At 35.7% G+C, this 21,940-nt stretch overlaps 1 protein-coding gene across 3 annotated transcripts in view; it reads left to right on the top strand.

The window, feature by feature from the left end:
• MTA3 (metastasis associated 1 family member 3) overlaps positions 1-21,940 on the top strand; it is a 131,998-nt gene that overhangs the window by 40,148 nt on the left and 69,910 nt on the right. For all 3 annotated transcript variants that reach the window (XM_069852923.1, XM_069852922.1, XM_069852924.1), the window contains exons 7-8: positions 12,377-12,479; positions 20,937-21,036. In XM_069852923.1, the coding sequence (XP_069709024.1) occupies positions 12,377-12,479; positions 20,937-21,036 (203 nt within the window). The remainder of the gene's footprint in view (positions 1-12,376; positions 12,480-20,936; positions 21,037-21,940) is intronic.

The following is a 21,940-nucleotide window of genomic DNA, read 5'->3' on the forward strand; positions in this document are numbered from 1 at the left end:
AAATTCAGCACAATCCATGACACTTGTTGGATCTAGAGCACCTGCCCTGCAAGGACAGGCTGAAGGAATTGACCTTGTTGAACCTGGAGAAGAGGTGGCTTCAAGGCAGGGACTAACAGCAGCCCCCCTGGTGACTGAGGGGAGGTTGTTTAAAAGACAGGCAGGTTCTTAATAGTAGTGTGTACTGGAAGGATGAGATACAACAGATGACTTTGACATAAGAGAATCAGAATAGCAATGAGCAGAACTTTTTTTTCCCATGTGGATGCTTGGGTGATAGGTAGAACAAATGCCCAGGGAGGTTGTATCATCTCTGTCCTTTGAGGTTTTTATGACCCGAGTAGATAAATCTCTGTTCTGACCTCACTGCTGAGCCCGTGTCGAGGAGTAGGTTGGGCTAGAGACCTCCTTAGTCTCCTTCCAACTTAAACCAGTCCTACTGTGGTGCTCCAACATAACAACCTACTGATGAAATTCAGCCCAGAGTCTTCTGCCTTTTATCCTGAGGAAGTGCTGCTTTATCCATACAGCAAGAGTTGACTGGTATTTTACCTTTTATTAAACAGGCATGTGTGTGAGCACTTATGTCATCAGAACACCTTGGCTTCAAAGATGATCATTGGCCACATCTTTTTCTGTGCTCAACTATGGTCATTATTCATGAAGAGAAGCTGAGAAACCTCAAACTGCTAGTTAATGGCCTTCCTCCAGTGATGATGCTGAGTAGTAGAATGTCTTTGTATGTGCTCAGGTATTGCCATTAGCATACTTGGTTTCAGCTGACTTTTCCATAAAGGCTTGAGACAATATGTTGAGCTTCTAGCAAATCTCTGTCTAAAAATAAAAGGAACACCTGAAGATTATGAAGCTAACAGGGTTAATACCTACCAAAAACTCTGCAGTATAATTAGTTTATAATGCTGCAATGTAAGGAAAAGTAGAACTTTTCCTTATGCATAGTGTGATACAGTTAACAGAGCAACTTCTAACCTTTACAAAATTTGTTTCTCTCTTGTAAAATGTGGGGTAATTACTGAGATTTAGCACAGTCCCAGCAGATAGGGGGTAGATTGGCCAAAGGGACAGTCCATAGCATGATGTCATGCTCAGTAAATAGAGGGGGTAGCTGGCCAGGGTGCACAGCTTGGTTATAGTTGCTTGGAAGCATGGCTCAGGGTTATGGATTTGGGAGCATGCAAGCTGCCACTTATCAGGGCAATGAGTGATTTGCGCTGTATATAATTCACTTTATGTATTCTTTTATTGTTGTCATTGTTTTTCTCCTCCTTTGCTGTCCTGTTAAAGTGGTTTTATCACAACCCACGAGTTTTACCTTCTTTGTTTCCAATTCTCATCCCACTGGGAGGGACAAGTGAGCTGGGGCTAAGCCACAACAACTGAAGTTAACCTCTGAACTTCCTGTATGTGTCTTAAGTTGTTAGGATGGTTGAAGGGTGGCTTTGGGCACACAAATATTTCTAGCTCATGTTGTCCTGAGCAGCATCACAGTGACAATAGTTCACAAATATTGATGCGCATGAGCTTATCTGAACAGTGGAAATTGCTTGGTAAGAGCATTTTACTGCTAATTAATTGCCTATAAATAGCACCAGCTCCTGTCAGCTCATCCTGCTCTGCTCATGGTGCCTGCTGTAAGAATGCTGAGTGCTGATCAAGTCATGGGGAGCTAGAGATCGCTGGGCAAAACAGAGGTATGGCAGAGTGGGAAATGTGATGATGAATGCATGAAGGGTTGCGGTTTATTGGTAGTTGGTGGGAAATCGGATTTTATTCTCTGTGGAAGGAGACAAACATCAAGAGGTTGACTGGTAGGGTGGGGACCGATTAGCCCTAAAGAAATAGAGAACTCTGCTGTTAGTAGTAAGTACTGCTCATCCTAATTTATTACTGCCACCAGCAATGGCAAACTGTTTGCAAATCCCTGTTTTAATTAGCCTGGAGGGCTGATCAAAATTAGAGTCACTGTTACGTTTAATGGTTGTCTGTGTACCGCTGCACAGAAATTTTCTCGTGCTAATGGTCCACTCTCAGCTGCAGTCCTGCTCGAAGCCCAGTGCTGCTTATCTCCAGTATCTGTGTTTTAAAGGAAGCCATTGTGTTCTAGGGAATGCTTTATGGAGCAAGAATCAGATACAATTAGGTAGTCTCTGGGCATTTAAAGAAGTACAAAGAGTTTGGATTTGAAGGGAAGAGGACTACCCCCCCCTTACTAAGACATAAGGAGGAAGAGGCATTAGAGGAAATGGAGGAAGTAGTAGCCTGTGGGAAAGGCATTCTTTTCAAAGTTTTTTTTTCTTTTTAATAAAATTGTATAAAGTATATTCAAAGTATCTGTATAAAAAAATCAAAGTCCCTCTGGCGAATCTGAAAATACCCAGAGGGCACCCAGAAATAGCACTTGCTGTGCAGTTGATTCCATTTTTTGAAGGCAAGACATTCTAGAATTAATGGAGTTCCAGTAGCTTAATAGGAAGGAGCAGAGCAGTTGGGAAATTTAAGCTGTAACTTTTGGATGATGTTCAGGTGTATCCAAGACTTCTAAAACTTCTCTTTGTTTTGAAAAAGAACAAAATAATTTGTTTAGTGGTATTTCCTAATGTCTTCTCTCTTTTTTTTTGCTTCTTACTGCAGCTCAGTTGTAAGAACATGTTGTTTTTAATAGACCAGACATAGCAGATAGAAACTTAAACTCAGAGTTCAGGCCTGTTAATGTTTTGGAATATGAGAATTCTAGAATTTTACGTTTAAAAATTGATACAAATGAAGAGACATAAGAAACTTATCTACATGTCGTTTGGATTTTTAATGTTAGGATGCTTAGTCTCAGTCTGGTTCTTTAAATGCTTCTCATATACACTAAAGTTTTGTTTCTGTTTAATAAATGAAAATTTTGTTTTAGAATAGTGGAACCCAGCTATAATCTCATGAGGATGGATCTCTTATTTCATTATACATAGTACTCCCATTTATTGGAAGAACCACTGCTTAAATTGAAAATCATCCATACTGGCCAGAGTCCTGCAGGAATTGTTTGAATGGTGCAGCTGATTCTCCTGCCAAAAGCCTGTGCTGGATTATCTGTCTTAGTATTGATATAGTTGCAATGATTTCATTCTGTTGTGAGAAGATAAAAATCAGGCCTTTTTAAAATCAGTCAATATGAAATATTTTTAGATGTGTCTGTATTCAAATATTTAAGTTAAAAATTTGAGAGCCCTGCTGTCGTTAGACTGGGAAGACAGATAGTGTGTGGCTATAAGAAATGTCTGACAGGATAAACAAATATTGTATCTTGGTGTCCTATCAGTTTTCAGAAAATATGGTCTGTAATTTGTGCTAAGTGATTAATTTTATGGCACTTGCTGGATATGAGAACTGGTTACATTGATACAATAGGCAGATCTTAGAAAATAAAATTCAGAAAATAATGCCTCTTTTTTCACACCTTCAGTATTTCAGAGATACTGTGTGCCTAGCCTTTTGTCTTTACTTGTCTTTACTTGTCTTTAAGAAACCACGAGGTCTGATGATTTTGAGGCCATGTTAATTAACAAATTGCAATTAGAAGAATAAATTGGTGGCTTGGGTACGATCATCAAAGAAAGAATTACTTTCCTGTGCACACTTAGAAAGTGATAACAGCAGCAGCTTTAGGCGCTACTATAAGCAGTATGTTGGCATGCGAGGAGAATATTTTAATGGAAAAAACTATTGACCATAAAATACTTCTTTGGAAGGAGAAGTGGAGAATGGAGGAACTCATTTGTGTGGTAGCTTGCACACCTCTCTTGTTTTACGTACAGCAATTTGGATGTCCTTAGTCTGTTGTATAGAACTGGATTTCTTGTCAATTCAAGATGACCTTACTGGAATCTAGACAGCAAAAAGCAAGGCTCAAATTCTGGTGCCAAAACTGCCTTCAAGACCAAGTATAAAAGTTTGGGGTGAAATGCATCAAAGCTTCAAAGTTGTTGAAAAATATAAGTTAGTAGCAAAATAAATGGTAAGTTCAAACTGTCAGTCAGAATATGCTAGAAGCAGAGGGAGCTTTGAAAGTTCAACTAAAAGATGATAGTTTTCTGCCTCAATGAAGTTTTCAGTATGAATGCATAGAACAAAAGATACAGCAAGCAGATTCAGGAATCTGGAATAGAATACCAAGCAGAAAAGGTATGATTGTGCTAACCCAGTATGACTTACCTTTATGGTCAGAGTTGTCTGGATTTGATTAATCTCTGATGAAGATGGGTATCTAATATAGATCAGAGGATATTTAGAATTACATGAGATGAATGTCGACAAAGGTAATGCACCAGAATAAAAATCCTATTTTGTGTACTCCAGTCTCTTTTTTTACTCAAATATGGATGTTCTGTTGATTGTACTCTTAACTTTGAGTTAACATGAAAAGTTTTTCTCTAATACCTTCTAGAACAAGCAGCTGCTTCTTAAGGGTTAGCAAATTTTAAATTGGGTAGTCACTTGTCTGATTTACAGAATATTTTCTTGTTATTAAGCTCAGTAGAGTAAATTTTTTATAATTAACTGTCAAATGCATGATTATCACAAGTAGTAAAATACTCTTTACAATGTTCTTGTCAGATTTTAATAGGATTGTGAAGACCTTTACATCAGTCTTGCTGATCACTCTACAAGAGAGCAGAGTTAGTGATTTATATACTAGGCAATTAAATGCATGTTTATAGACTTGTGTCAATTTTACTATAAATTAAACAGTGTCAGTGGCCTCTTTGTGCCTATTTTGGGTAAAGACTTAATTTATTTCTGCCTAACCTTGCAGATGCAAGGGAAATCGGTAGTTTATGGTTGCAGCCACGTGTACTGTAGAAATTCATTTAGGTATTTGGAAGCTTTGCATTATAAAATATAGTGGTTTATGAAGTCTTCTCAGTAATGTTACCTAAAAATATTTTTATTTGTACAAACTAAATATTGTTGGTAACTTTTGGTACAATTTGAGGTATTAAGTACACGTATAATTTGATCAAACAAGTGGTTACATGGAATGCATTAGTTCTTCCTTATATGCTTATGCTGCTTACAGTATTTTTATGTACTGGGGTAATGGGAGTTTCTGAGCTTCAGTTCTCAGATCATTCACAATGATAAATTAGAAAAGTTGGAAATCATGCTGTCTAGCAATTGCATCTTATAAAAATTTTTCAGTAGTTGAGGGGAGGTATTTGGATTGTTCTGCTTGGAGTGGCTTTTTTTTCCCCACATATCCCTGCCCTGAATATTAAAAGCAGTTCTAGCTTACTCCAGATTGCTTTATACTTGAAGTTAGTTGTAGTCTTCATAACAGGAGCCATGATTTCCTGCTGTCTTTAGCATCTTGAGGAGACTTGAGCATCTGTTTACATTCTTTTCTTATATTTGTTAGAAACCCTTCTATTTTTTCAACAATTTGAAGGAAATAGTTAAAATAGATGTCTTCTTTTTTGCTTTCTGGTTGCATTGCAACACAAATGGTCTGTGCTACATTGTTGGCCTGAAAGGTTCTACATGATTGCTGTTGGAAAGATTTCTTTATTTATAAGAGCTGTAGAGCTTTGGCTGGGATTGTTCAAACACAATCTCGGAACTGCGTGGTAGTCAGTCTTTTGAAGGATATAGGTATTTATTGTATGCTCTGTATGTGCTTATTATCCCAAATAATGTACTGCAGTGACCACTCAAATTACCTTTCAAGCAGCAACGTCTTGGGGTTTAATTGACTTTGCTGGTTTTTTCTGCCTTAGTAACTTCGCCTAAATGGATTTATTTTAGGTTCGGATTTTTGCATCCTTCTCTGCTTTACTCTGATTTTTGCTTTTAAGTTTGTTCTGTAGAAGATGAAAAATTAATATCAGATGCAGATGAAATGTTTTTTACATTTTAATAAGTCAAAATACATTTCATCCTAAAGAAAAAGTTCTCTTCTAGATTTTAGGTTTTGTTTAAGTTTGTGAAAATGAATAGTCCTATTTATCTTTAGAATACTACAGTTACAGGGAATTTGCATATTCATAACATTGAGGATTTGATTTTGGGTTTGGGTTTTTTTTAAAAAAAATATTACAGAACCAGTGATTTAACTTTAATTTACTTTTTGAGGAATACAATGAAGATTTTTGAGGAATACAATGTTTATACATTGTGGTATGTCTCTTTCCAAAATAAGTATTTTAAGTAGAGTTAATAGTCATTCATGGTACTGTTGTTGTTTATATACAGAATCATTTTCACAAGGCTTACCTGAAAACTGTGTTGGCTCATCTGTTGTTATTTCAGGAATTCAGAAAAACTGTTGCAGTCCTGCTGTATTCAGATTGGAATAGGTGCTGGACCACTGCATAGTGTCATTTAACAAAAAAAGTAAAATGGAAGTGAGGGGCAGGGAATCTTGGTGCAAGTCATGTTGTACAGGTTTATTCACAGATATCAAATGAGTACAAGAAGGTAATTCTGAAATAAAAGTGGATTTTAGGTGTCTTTTCATTAGCTGAATACGTGCCCTTGTGCTTGAACTGAAGGTAACCTTGTAGTTTTATGCAATATATTAATTTAGGTCATTGCCTTTAGAGTTGCCATAAAAAGTCAAAATGAAAGGGCTGACTTTTTATTACTACATTTCTGTAACAGTGGAGATTCTATTCAAATGTGATTTAATGTGAGGACTGTAACGTAAGGAATAGTCAGGTTTTAGGACACTATGCCTCCCATGTTCTCCAGTCTGGGAAGTTCTGTGTACTGTTCTGTAGGGCTTTAAGGAAGAGGCAGCCTAATTTATCCCTTCCTTCCAGCACTGGATATTCTCATAATCTAGCCATTCTTGAGGCAGCATTATGGAGAAGTTTGCCATTACTGCAGCATTACCGTTTAGTTTATTCTGAGACAAACTGTAATTATTTCAGGTTATTTCTAGGAATTTAGAACACGATGAAGCTCTTTTTAGTGCTTTGCAAGGTCTTTTGATCAGCAGTGATTTATAAGCACTGCAAGACTGAGGTCTCATGGAGCTCTAAGGTCATTGAAATTTTAATTCAAAACGGATTTTTTAAGTGGAGAATCACTGATTTTTTTTTTTAATAGGCTAGAGCTCTAGAGGATCTGAGGTGATCGGACTATGCATGTTTTATTGGATTGGAAAATGCTCAGTAGCAGTTTAACTTACTACCCCCAAATAATGGGCTTTTGTCATCTGCTATCATAAATTTGTAGTCTCTCTACATGTAGTCCTTACATAGTCTGTTTTTATTTCTAGTCTATATATATACATTATGTTAATCAACTGAGTTTTACCATAACATTTTGTAAATACACAACTCATTCTCAGGATGACTGGTTGAAGTCTTGGATATATATCTGTCAAACTAGCCAAGCGGGGTGATTATTCTGCAATTGAATGATAAACATAATTTTCCTTTTGCCTATACTTCTAAAATAAACTGGATTTCTCATGTTACTTTAATCAGAGAAGTTATTTGCACATAATTCAGTTTTATTTTTTGCAAAGTTGCGGAGTTTTTTTCTGAGTGATTTTTGATTATCAGGACTGATGAGAATCACACATCATTTAAAAAAAAAAAGCAGTAAGAAGTCCATGTCTGCAGAGCTTTTATAGTGAAAAGGTTTGTTAGTTAAGACCAACAGTCAGCTAGCTGTTTATTATGTATTCAGTTTATGCAGATTTGAACTCATTAAATGCCAGTACATAAAGTTTGTACATCCATCTGAAAGATGTAAAGCTTATCAAAGTAATTGTCACTGGGAAAATGTCTTGTAACTGGCTTCCTCGGTTAAGCTGTACATGCCCACCCCATCAGTTGTTTGTCAAAAACTGTGTGATATTTTGTGATAATTAACCTCTGTATGTGAATGTACGATTCATTTTATGCAAAATGAATGTGCTGAGTGATTTAGAGGGGAACTAATGACCTTTTCGTTGAAAGAGAAAACTCAGATTTTACTTGAGACAGGCTTAATGTCTGGAACGTGTTTTTAGCTAGACAGTATGAGAAAATCCAATGTGATGCCATTTTTCTCATCTGTGAGAGGAAAAGGTTTGCAGACAAGACAGTTTAAACAGCAGCACAAGAAGGTAGTTCATGAATTAAAACCTCTTTTTCAGTGATTAGTTGCCTATTTTTAGCAGTTGAGAAGCTGTGTTCAAAAAGATAATTAGTATTACCTGCAGTTAGTACACTGCCCAAAAATTCTGACAAAAATCTGTTAAATGCTAAATCTACTAAACCTGATCCCATATTTCAATAACAGAAAATGTTTTGAATGCCAAACTGGACTAAGGGAGGATAAGAAGTGAGAGATGTCTCTCTTCTGCATCCTTGCAGTGTAGCTGAGAGACCTGTTTCACAGGTATGAAACTGAAGCACAGAGTTGAAGATGCTGATTCTAGATGGGTGCCCAGCTTTAAGAATACAAGCACCTACAAAGACCTTCATGTTTATTACTTGCATACGTACCCAGTGAGCCTGGGTAATTAATGCATGAGTCAAAACTACTGACTGCTTTCAAGAAGTTGCATCAAGCTGCGTAATGAATTTCCATAGTAGGAGGAACTCTGCAGTACAAACTGCTGGTCTGATGCCCAGCTGCAATACGTGGATATGTCTGCCTTCTTACTGTGATCAGAACTCACAACTACAGATTTTCTGTCCCTTGTGATAAGGATCTAGCAGCTGCTACCTCTGCTTTGCATATCATGAAAGACGGATTCTGTGAGAGTGGAGCTCTGCAGGTGTTTAGTTTATGTGTTTGGATTGAAGTGACTGCTAAATTACTTCTTGAAAGGGAGAATAAGAAGTTATTTTTAAAATAGCACAGATTGTGCCAAATAAAAAAATAAGACATTGTACCTTCAAGTTGCATCTCTAAAAGCTGCCCTCTGTGTTTTGTTTCAGTCAGATACCTCATCAGCTGTTTGTCATTAAAAGTGGAATTGATATTGTTTCCCTGAAAACCATTTTTAAAAATCCAGCATTCCTAGATTTCATATTTTGGATTCTTAAAATTGCATCAATTGTTAGGTACCTCTAAAATTAAAATAACCACTCTAAGAAAATGTTCATAGTTCATTGCAAGTTATTCTCTTTTAGTTAGGTATGTTATAAGAATGACAGAATCATCCTGAATCTAGTGTACTTAATTGCCTTGGGCGCATTTATATGCAGGAAGTAAAGCCAAAAGACTGGTTAAGTAGATCGTGAATTTTTTGTAGTCCATCTAAATTACATTAAATTAAAAGTTTTATTTGGTTTGCTTTTGTAAAATGTATTTACGGTTGTTTTCTGGAGGGACAGATCTTGCTTGCTTTTATTTTAAATGACAAACATGGAACTTTATTTTTTTTTTCCAAGAAAAAATAATTTGCTTTTTATTAGAAGAGAACCATGAGAAATAAGGCGTTGAAACATTGATGAGGAGGAAAGTAGGCATATTTCTGGCCACCTACTAATGTTTTCCAGTAAAATTAATCTTCAGATTTAGATTGACTATAATAAAATTATAAGCAGCACTCAAAATAAATTGGGTAGACTGGTGTGTCATACCAGCCATTCGAAAAAACAGCCTGGCACTTCACAGAAGCTCCAAATAGGATGTTTGGTGGTGGTGAGGGAAAGTACTGCTTGTAAAACAGAATCTGAAGACCTCCTTGAAAATGTTGAAAGTTGAACTCCCCCATTCCCTTTGTGTCCCGGAGTTTTCAGTATAAGGAATGAACATAATGTCAACTTTAATACCTGTGCAGCTTGAGTCTTAAATAAAAGCTGTAGGTCAAATTCACCAATATAAAGAATAAAGTTGTAGAGTTGTTAATAGAAATTGTGTTGCAGTTTTAAAGGGTTTGCTGTATTAAAAATCCTACAATATAAAGAAGTTACAGGTATGATTAACTAAGGATAGACAGCTCAAAGAAAATAGGGATTTTTAATAATTGCTATTATGAAAGAAGACATCTGGAAAGAAGACCTGTTTATCTTATGTGATCCTCCTATACTGATTCTTTCTTTCACATTCAAAGGAAATGAACAAAATTTTTATTCCTGAAATCAACTTTTCAGAGATTTATATAGCACCACTTGACTGCATCCATGGTTTGATCTGTTTATGTTCCTTTTCTTCCTGTTCAAGTGATCATATTCTGTCATTTAAGTAGACAATCAGGAATGAAGCATTTTTTATCAAGTGCAGTTTGGCAGAGACAATATGTCTTCTGGAAACCTCTCTGTCTGCTGTTGTTGCAGTAATATTTAATATTGCAAATCTTACATTATATGTGCTTGCAATCTTTTATGAACAACAGAATATTTATACCAACCTATTTATGTCTAATGCCATTATGAAATACTGTTTGAAATAGTTCAGCTTTACCTTTATCAACAGTTACAACATCTTGTAGTAGCACTTATTTATTTACTTACCTGTAATTGAAGTAAGATGTGTAGCATTGCAAATCTTTTCATCTTTTTGCAAACTTGATTCAGGAAAGTGACATGTTTTGGTTGAATACTTGAGCTGTGCTTGTGTGACATTTTCTGTTTGTGAGAACTACGCCCTGCCTGAGTATTGGGTTTGTCGTTCTTCCACAATTCTCATCTCCAGGATCTGAAACAGTTCTGTCCTGAAACAGTTAACTAACATTAAAGATATTTAAAAACTATATATTAACAGATTGAAGTGCTGAGAGATTATTTATAAAATGTAGAGCATCACCCACGATGTGTCTGTTACAGATCGAAAAAATTAATGTATTGACAAGTGTGTAGTCCATTGAATAAGTTTATTGACCTAAAATCCTTCCAAAGATTGCCAGAAATTAACAATTTGTCTCCAGTATGGGATGTGAATTATACTAAATTCCTTATTGCTTGCGTATCAGAAGAAAGTATTAATTTGCCTTCTGAGAATGTGACTGTGAAATATGTTCCTTACACATTAGCCAGACAGCATGGTGCTGTTTTAACTTATGTATTTGGTAGGGATAAATACATGGCTCATTCTCATTTCCTTCTAGAATTAATATGCTAGAGAAACTTGCTGTATGTGATCATATTTCAGGAAACCCAGTGCTGGGTTTGCAATCTGCTTCCAAACATTTAAGTGTACAGGTTTTTTCACATCTTGATGATACTATGCATGTTTGAACTGTCTCTTTCAATAAGTCATAAGAAATAGCGCGGAATAAAGTGATCTCTGTGCTTACAGCAGTACCTACATAACCCAGATTTTCAAAGGGAATTGAATGGCACTATTTGAGAATATGTTTTGATTCTCGTAGTAGCTCATAAAAGTACTGGCATCCAACTATATATTAGTTTTTCACATGTTCACTGAAGGAAGAACATGCTGTTATTTTATATTACCAAGGAAAGACAATGATGCTTCTAACTTAGCTCTTGTCATCTGTTGTGGCCCCAAATGAGTTGACCACATCCCAAAAATCAGTTGTCTCATACCAGTAGGGTATGTGTTGCCTGCGGAATCAGCTTCTGTAATGTTTCTCATTTTGCAGTAGAAGTTACTGATGTAGTAGGCAAGCCAAGATTTAGGCTTCCATATAAACATGAATCATTGTAGTATCTTCACACTTCAGTGTTCTTGCAAGCAGTACGAATGTTGTGCTCCTTAAATAATGAATAGAGGGCAAATTAAATTTTGGGAACTGCCACCATTGTTTCAGTCAGGTGCATGGTCACAAATTGCTCTATACAGACAAATGGAGTTGGAAAATCATGATGTAAAGTATAGTAACATTCTTGTGTTGTAGCCTTATATATTATTTTGTAGCAGGATATAATTAGTAAACATACACAGCAATTATGGTAGTATGGTGTTAATGATGCAGATAATGTAGTGGCTGAGAACAAGAGGTGAAAAAAATAAGTGTAGTAGACAGCATTTTTTTCATAATGATTTTTGTTTTGGGGGCATAGAATACAAATTGGATAGAATTTAATTGCTAAATCTCGTTAAGTATAAAATTAATTTTAATATGGCTTAAATGAAACTGTAACTTTAATATAGTTGAGAAGCAATTTAAAGAAACTACTAGTTAGTAAGGTTATGGTTTCAAGCTTATAATCACATCATATTAAAATTCTTTAATACCACACCTCCTGAGGATGCTTCCTTAAATTGAAGTGCTGATGTGAAGACAAGATATTTATTTTACTGATGCTGCATTATGAAATTTAAATGGTAACTGCTGATTTTTAAGTACTGTATGTGTGTGTTTAAAAATGTACAATGTCTCTTTTAAACATAGTGCAAGAAATAAACAGAGAAAAATGTTGTAAGTAATAAGTGTTTTATCCCATCTACCTTTTGACAGGAGAATTAGATGACAGAGAACAGGCAAAGCTGGAAGTAAAAGTATGGGATCCAGATAGCCCCCTTACTGACCGTCAGATTGACCAGTTTTTAGTTGTAGCACGGTAAGATTAATAATCCTCTAATAAATAAAAAAATTCCTTTTCTTTTTCCTACTGACTATTTATTCCCCTATATCCTGTTACTCAACTTGTTGCCATTTTGTGAGCCCTTCTCTTTCCCATGGTTACCTAAAAGAGAAAATCAGACCATAATATTCTGCGTATCTATCAGAGCTATCAATACAGAGGAGAGAAAAAGACATCGCTCGGTTTTCCCCTCAAAGTAAATGAAACAGAATTTCAGTGCTAATATTTCAGTCTTGTATTATAGTACTTGGAATTTGGTAGTGTAGTATAAAGTTAAGAGTAGAAATAAAGAAAATAGTAGCAAATGAAATGGATGCAGAACTCGCCCAGTCTGCATATAAGCTGAATAATATGCAGTGCAATTATTTTGCATGCATGTTGAAATAAAAGTTTTTGTAATGTATTTCATCAGTGAAAAAAATGTGGTCAGTTCAATTTTATAAACTAATATATGGTTATGCATATATATGAAAGGAACATCAAAGCCCTTGGAATTAAGAAATAACTTTAAAAATAATTTCTCTACTTAAAAAAACAAAGAAACAAAAAAACAATAAAAAACAAAACAAACTTTGAAAAATGTAGGCTTCTTACAGAAGGACAACTCTGCACTTATGAGTATGTTTTGCCTGTCCTGTAATTCATACTTACAAATATAGTACAAACATACTATTCTTATGATGGCAGAGACCTGTTAATCACAGCTAATGCAGGGAGTTTATCCTTAGTTACTCCATCTCTTGTGTTTTCTGTCCCTTGGTTGCAGAGCATAGTCTCAAATCTTTTTAGGCAAATAATCCTTTTACATTGTTTCCAATTTCTGTTCTTTGATCTGTCTTTTGAACAAAGCATTTCAGGAAGGAAATGCTGCTTATGTGTATGGTGAAATGGGTGGCCAGTTTCTTGTTTTACAGTTTGGATGCTAATCCTCCTGGGTTTCTTCTTTCTTTGTAATACTGTATCCTTCCTATACAGTAGTAAAACTTGCCTGCCTCTTTTGAATTTCCAAGCAAGACAGAGGATTATAGGCATGAACATACATGTGTTCAGAAGATCATGATGCTGGTAGATGCTCTATAGAATAGAACCCAGAAAACAGCTACGTCTATCACCAGCAGTATAATACCTGGATATGTATGGGCAGATCTTTGTGGGATGCCTCAAAAATACCATTTGTGTGAAGATTACATGTGTTTTTGAAGAGCTCACTCATTACCTTCACATCTTTCCACTCTCCATTTTGCAGCCACTCTGGGGAGCTGAAGATGTCCTCAGAGGGCTGGCTACACCAGTAAGCAGTCTGCTGGGAAGGGACAGAGAACAAATGATAGAGAACGAATGAAATTTTTAGAGGAAAAAAAGAAAAAAATCTTCTTTCTTTTTCCCTGTATTTAAGACATCCTTTGGCGTGATGTGTCCTGACCAAGCTTACATTTGTTTAGAAGATGATAAATTTCTGTAAAAAGTTCCTGTTATGACTTGGTCATAGCTGGTTAATTAATTTTAGCTATCCAAGATCTTGCGGTAGGCAATCACTAATGACCATCTGTAATCAGATGTTACTCAGGTACTTAGTGATGTTCTTCCACAAAACTCCATTTGTCTTTGAAACTGTTTCCAAGTCCCTATGTACTTGTATTCACTGTTGTGTTAAGTGTTCGAGACAGGTTTTCATTAGCAGTTCTGTGAGGATTGCGGCAGCTTTAAATGTTTCCATTGTACTGGACCATTGAAAGCTGCTTGAGTAACAATGGAGTTGGTGTTATGATCTTTTAATTCTGTGCTTACATTATCTGAAGATATTTCTACTGAGGCCTGACTGCAGTTCACTGGACATTGTCTGTGCCTGCTGGGTTTCCAGAAAGGATGGTATTTCTCTGGTTCCTGGAAAGTTATGTTTACGTTTGCAAATTTGAAATTCAGACAATAAGAACGTTTTTGTAAATGCTTTTCCATATGTGATTTTGGTTAAGTGAGCATGTGCTATCTGGAAAATTTAGAAGCATACTCACGTGATCCTTTTTACATGCTGCATCAAAGGCATCCAGTATTTCTTCTTGTTTTGTTCAGTCTGCCCTGACTGAAAGAAGAGTTGCGTTTTTTTTAGCTTTTTTCAGTCACACAAGCATGTTTTATTGGTTCTTTAGAAGGTGCCTAAACACTGTCTTTTTCTATTTGTATTGCCCATGTGCAGGAACATTTTTATTTGACCTAAGAAACGTAGCTTTTCTGATCTTACAAGATTTGTTTATTCTCTCAGGAAAAGACACCTTTTTTTTCTAGGTTTAGAGGCTTGGTCCGTCTGGGCCTGTCACTAGCTTTGGTGTGCAATAATCTGCTTGATTTAAAGGTAGAAGTATATGCCTTTCATATCCAGAAATCAGAGGTAGCAGTGCCAAAAAAGTCTATGGAGATTTTGAAAAAGGTGTAAGAGTACTTGAACAGAAAGCTTTTTTAAGCTTGAGGTCCCTGAGCAGTTTTGCTGGACTGCGGAGTTACAGATCTTCAAAGTTCCTTATTGTTACTACTGAGGCATAATTTGGGCAAAGGCCTCTTGCTTGAATTATCAAAAGCATCCATTAAGAGAAGCTTGGGACATCAGACTAGCATATTCTGCTTTTGAGTTGGTTTTGGGTAATGCTCTATCATTTATACTCTGCCAATGAGGATCCCAACATCATTTTCTACTCCATTCAAATAAGATACAGCTTCATCAACAAGTTCTGTTGTATATAGGCAACAGTTCATCTGTGTCTACCAGCTTCAAAGAACAGGATGCTGAGAAGCTGCAACAACAGCTTATTTGTGTCCGTGTTGGCAAATAATACAGTAAAGTGAAGTGGATTTGTAGAATTGAAATGTTTGATGCTGAGGACCTATCACCCACATGGTGAACATTTTGAACCTCTTTATTTTTAGGCTAACTCTAATCTGACCCTGTGGACTGAATGTCTATGAGTATGTGAAGCTACTCCAGTTTGTATGCTACAGTATACCTTTTGATGTTGATTAAAGTGCAGTAGATAAAGATGCTGGAGACAGTTGCTTTGAAACTACATTCCCAATTTGAACTAAAACATGGATGTAGATGCACTCTGTTTTCTCCAGTCATCAGTCTCTGTCATTCCTAATATACAAGTAATACTTCATTTCCTTGTGAGATCTTTTGTCCTCTTTCCGTTTCAAATTGCATAGTATTGGGAAACAGAAAATTTCATGTTGTGTGTATAGCATAATAGTCCTGTCTTTTTTTTTTTTTTTAATTTGTCAAGGAGTCAAAAATGATCCTGACTAGACTTGAGTGTGGTAGAAAATTGTGGACTTCAGTCTGGACAGATGCTGAGAGCCATAGACTCAATGATTTTTTTTTATTATTATTATTTTTTTTTCATTCCCTATCTGCTCATTTTGTCTGTAATTCATTACATTATAAATTTTTGGTACATTCTGGTTCTGTTTATGTACTTTATGATGCAGCGAAACAACTTAGTTGTTCTGCTTCATTTGACTAGATTATCAACATAGTCTTCTAGAAGGAATTATATCTCTAAATCAAGATATTTTCCAGACATTAGTGGTTCCAGCTTATTTCCTAAAACAGAATCTTTTAGGCTAATTAAAATAGCCATAAAGTATTCCATGTCTACCTTAGAATTTTGCTCTTTGGTTACTTTAATATTAAAATGGCTTTGCATACCTCTGGCTAACATAACATACTTCTCTTCATTTGAATGCCAGCTTATTTTTTGATGAAAGATCATGGAAGAATAAAAAATATGTATTAGTTTACCGAGTTTGAATTAGAGCTTGATCCCTTCCTGTGTTGTTTCTACTTTTTCATTTTCTCCAAGGCAATGATTATATTCATTTTCTGTTGATTACTGTTGATTTAGTTATAAGCATTCATAGTATATGGATGTTTATTTGTTACATGAATTTATCTTACGGTGTGTTACTATATTTCTTCTTGACCAAATTAATTTGAAAACAACTAATTCAGACTCTGAGATTAATTCATTTTGCATCTTTTTTTTAATGAATTCTGATGTATTGCATTATAAAAAGAAATTTCTGCAGCAGTGTTTTCATGGAGCTGCTTTTGGGGGGCTGTATGTCTCCTCTGACTGTGAAATTGCAGGATGGAGTACGGATGATCACTTCAATCGTATCCTGTGAAATAAAGTATTTATCAGATTCTGTTTCTGTTGTATAACAACGATGTCACACATGTTCCATTTCTATCCCTTCAGTTATGAAACTGAAGATGAGTTGTGCATAGGGGATGTTGTGTGGAATGCCACTCCTTACCTTAACTTTGAGAGTCTTTCAGTGAAATAATAGTGGCAGGTGACTTTTCATGTCTATCACGTTATCTCCCTTTGTCCTCTAAATGTCTGAATTGGTAATAATGAAGCATAGTGCTGTATACACAGTTGCCTAGAAATGCAAGGAAAATATTTCCTATGGAAGAGCATCATTTTACTATGAATATCTTCTTTATATCTGGTTTTGCATTATCCAGTAGTAAAAATCTTTGCGGTATTTTTCAGCTTTAATTAATATTTTGCTGGTGATGTGTGTCTCTACTGCAGAAGTGTAGGTTTTTTTCCTTCTTTCCAAGATTTTAAGTATCACGAGGCTCTCTTAAGGAGCAATCAGATATATATTGGCTGTTTGTAAGATGCCGTTATTGACAGCAGTCTAACAGGTCATCTTTTAGGACTGTTTACAACTTACAGTGAGGGGGAACATGGATGTAATAATGTAGGAAACAAAAAACTCTCATAATACATAGGAAACCACTAAAGACTCACGTATTTCATTTCCTCAGAAATGTTAACTTTGAGACATAGGTCTCATTCATTAGTTTGCAAATACATGAGGAAAATTGTGAATTTGCAGATTTATATACACACAGAGGTGGTTCACTTTTAGACAGATTTGTCCAAGTATACCCAGTACTTATCTGGTAATGCTGAAATGGAGAAACAGTGTATAGAAGTGAGCCATTTTAAAATAAATATCCTCAGGTTAGAAAGGACCATTCTCTCTCAGCTGTATTTTTTGAGAATACAAGGTAGAGGAAAATTGAGAGTTACTGGCCTGGATCCAGAACTTTCCGGATCTGGACAGTCTAGTGTTTGCTGCTTCGTAATTTCATTGGCTACCACTAATATTGATCTTATGCAAAAATTTGAACAATTACTTTCTTTAGTGTCTAGACTAGAGTTAAAAGAAATTTGGGACAACGTATTTTCTGTGTTGCATACCTAATCTGACATCTTGCCTGAATGTAGGGTACATGGGCACAACAAAATGCTGATGAGCTACTTCATCCCTAGAGAGTTCACTATCAGGTTTTTTTTTGCACATAGATATTATTGAGTTTTGCTGAATATGTGGACTTAATCCATAGTCTTACATCATGACACCAGATGATCTTGATTTGCTTTATGTTTGTACAGTTGTCAGCTGCAATCTCTGTTATAAATCCTCGCAAGAACGTTCTTGGCTCTGGTCTTTCAAATAATTAAAACACGGAAAAACTAATTAATTCAGTCTAGCTCTTAAAGCTCTTGTACCTGCTTGCTAATGATAACCTGAGCGAAGAGTGATCTTTATGCTGATACCACCAATTGTTTATCACTTGTGTTCATCTCTCTGCCACCTGTGTAATTCACTCACTGTCTGTATGCCTTTTGGCCTTAGGTATTTTTGGGAGGTGTGGGAAGTGTTAGGTTCTCTTTGAAGTCTCACTACATTAATTACTTGTTTAATAACTAATTTGTGACTAGCTTGCTAAGCGCTTTCTTTTGGTTATATGAGTTTCTTGTTATTGAATAAAAGCTTCAGTTAAATCTTTGCAGTTATTCTTGGGATCCTACCAGCTTAATGAAACACTTACATTAAAGATACTGCCTCAAAGGAAAAGTGAATAGTTAGGGTCTGACTGTTCAGCCTGTGTTGGTTTAATACTTTTATTTTAGTAGCAGGTAGGTGAAGACAATGTGTGTTCTGGAATTACATATTGGCTGTTTATTTATTTATTCATTTGTATCGGTGTTCCTCATATTTCTGCTTTAACTGGAACCCCCCTCCCCAAAAAAATGGTACTGAATTTGATTATAATGTAGATTATACAGAGCACTGTATATCACTGTCGAGTTTTGAGATTAGTTACTCTTCAACAGCCAGATGCTCAAGAATGCCTACACATATTTGGATTGTCTGAAAAATTCACTATTTTGCAAGCATTTCCAAGGAAAAGTGAACTGAATGTTAGGTTGTTTACAAGCTAGAGCCACAGGCATACACACCGCTGTCCCGCCTAGCCCCAGAAAGGCATGCTTCCTGCATTTTGTGGTGATTCTTACTCGTTTTGCATTCATATACCCCACACTCCCACACAGTATTTCTCTGATGGTTGTGATCTTCTTTTGCTCAGTACAGCACTGAAGTCAACTAGTGCATCAGTTCTTACCTCTTTATCACTTAGTTGAAGAAAACATGGCTTTATATTGTTTATTCACTTTGACTTTACATACTGCGCAACATAATTCATATATGCTTGGGCTATGAAGTCAGCCTAAAAAGTTGGAAGGAACCTTGATGTGCTAAAGAGTTACTTGTGAGGAGGTGCTCTTTGTAATTTTCATAGCATACTGTGATTTTATTTCAGAAATACAGTTAAAAGAAAATAGTGCTAATTATGCAAAGAAAGATAAGAAGCTGGTAGGTAGCAGCAGAAGGGAAATATAGTCACGCCGCATGCTGCTTTACTGCTTTAAACAATAGTGACAGAAGGATCACAAGAAAAACTTTTCACCTACAACCCTTATCAATGCCAACACTTTTAAATGGATTGACTGACTATCAGGAAATATATTCACAAAAGAGCCTTGTTCTTGGGACTAATTTGTGGCCAAATACTGCTTAATGTACTGCCAAACTGTTTTAAGAAAGAAAATGCAATGTGTATGTTTTCTTGTCACATATTTGCCAAAGACGGAGGAAAGGTGGTAGAGCAATATTGGGATATAACTTATTTGTTCCATAGCCTTTAGCAGTTTAAACACTTAATATCTGGAGTGTGCCAATCACTGCTGTGGAATCTGAACTGTCCTATACGTTTTTGAAAACATGCATTCAGTATTAAATGATTTAACTTTCTATATAATATTACAGTAACAGATGATGTTACCAATTTCTCCATGATTAATGATAGACCTTAGTGAGTTAAAATCTTGGTGCACAGTGCATTATTTTATTGTTACATCTTGGGTTTATAGTACATAGTAACATTACACTTTTCAGTGTGTTGATCTTTGCCAATGATATTCCTTATTGGTGTAATTCTACACATGTGTGGAGTATAACTGCTGAATGAGGCTCCAGTCATTAGTCCAGACGCTTACACTGTGTTAAAAATGTTAAGTGAGTAATTGGATCTTTGAATTGAGGAGTACTTGGATCATAACTGCAACAAGTAATTTTTTTCTGATGTCATAATGACACAGTGCACCTCAAGGGATATTGTGCAACTCAGGGTACTGGAGCTCCTTCCATTCTGTGAATTAATAATTTTTCTCATGTGTCTCTGCATCTTTGCTAGTTTCATCTATGATATGCTGATGCCAGCCATATCCTCTTATGCATTTTTCCCTTCACTGTGTATACTATATCATAGAAGTGCTTCCAAGAAAAGTTTGCAGTTCAGGGCAGTAACTGTCACACTAATTCTCCATCTTTATTCCTTATCTTGTTGCTCTGTTAAGTCTAATAAATGCCTTGTACAATACATCAATAAAGATGCAACAAAAAGATAAAAGTGGAGAAAAATGTGTCCAGTTCAAGAATGCCGAATACTTTTAAGTAGGGAGAGAGATCGATGTATTTCATTATGGCATAAGACCCATGACAAAAATACGATTTTGGAGATACCTAATGCTAACCTATTATGCTTTCTTTGCCTTACTAATGGAAGTAGTGGACTTGCATTTCTGAATTGAATAAAATGGTATTCTCTTCCTCATGGGAACACGGTGAACACCATTTTAATTATATTGTAATTTGTTCAACAATGTTTTGACTTTCTTATTTTGAAAATAATAATTGTGAAGTCCAAACTCAGTAAGGTCTTTGACTTCGTAATGGATAAAGAATTACTACATTCAAATTCTCTTGAATATCTTTTGTTTCTGTGCTGTTGTTCTTATATGTATGTTGTTACTTTTGGGGAAGAAGGTCAGAATTTTTCTGTGATGCTTGGTGATTCATCAGTCAAATTGTCCTTTGTTGGCAAAGATCTGAAATCTTAAGGGTAACTGTATGTGACTTTTATTTTAAAAAGAATCCTTTTATAGATAAGGTGTAGAGTCTGGTAATAAAACGATTAAATCCATGCGTTTACTGTCTACTGTTTCTCTGTCATAGTGCGGTTGGCACGTTTGCTCGAGCTTTGGACTGCAGTAGTTCTGTCAGGCAACCTAGTTTACACATGAGTGCAGCTGCTGCTTCCCGAGACATCACACTGGTAGGTGGTCTGCTAAAAACCCTATAACTTTTTTTATACCTGTGAATTCAACAATAACTATTACTCCAGATTCCCTGTGCTCCAGATGTCTCTTTTCCATTAGGTGCCTCTGTGTGTGGTATATAATCCTGTGTGTTTTCTGTAAGCATGTTGGTGCTGCACTTGTAATTATACTGTAAATCACTTAACCTCAGCTGTAATCTATTTAAATATAATATCTTTGTGTGTGATAATATGCACAGGAGGGTGAATAATAAATATTTTATAGGGATTCACCCAGCATAATTGATCAATAGTGTGATTTAAAGTGTATGGTAATAAAGGTGATTGAAAATTATTTAAATAATGTTTTGTGCTTACTAATATATGTATGTCAGTAAATTTTCTAAGGTATAAGCAATCAGATTTGTAAACAACCTTTTGAAGAAGTTTTTACTTAGGATATCCTTAGGATGTTTCATTGTTTTGTTGAAGTATTCACTGCAATGTAAGCACCTGCATCTTTTAGAGAAAGTTAAATGTATCAGTTACAGACCAAAGTTTTGTCTATGTATATTCATATTAGCTGGGATGACAAGATGTGCCGCAGTGATAAAAGCAGGCCAGGAAAAATTTATGGGAATGGACAGTATTAGCAGGTTAAAAAGGGGATTAGAAAAATTATGAACCATGGGTTCATAAATGGGTGCTGAGGAGAATAGGGAGACACTTGCTGTCTAGCATTTCTAATTTTCAAGGTCTCTTAATCCTGGTGAATGACATGGGAATTGACCTCAGACCTTTGTTTTTTCTAAGTAACATCCCATGGTGCTGCTGTCAGAAGCTGCATGTGCTTGGCTAGGTGGGTGACTGGTCTGATTCAATAGGGCAGTTCTTAACATTGCAGATAAAATATAGTCATTAG

This window comes from Phaenicophaeus curvirostris, chromosome 2 (assembly GCF_032191515.1).
Source record: "Phaenicophaeus curvirostris isolate KB17595 chromosome 2, BPBGC_Pcur_1.0, whole genome shotgun sequence".
Lineage (NCBI taxonomy): Eukaryota > Metazoa > Chordata > Aves > Cuculiformes > Cuculidae > Phaenicophaeus > Phaenicophaeus curvirostris.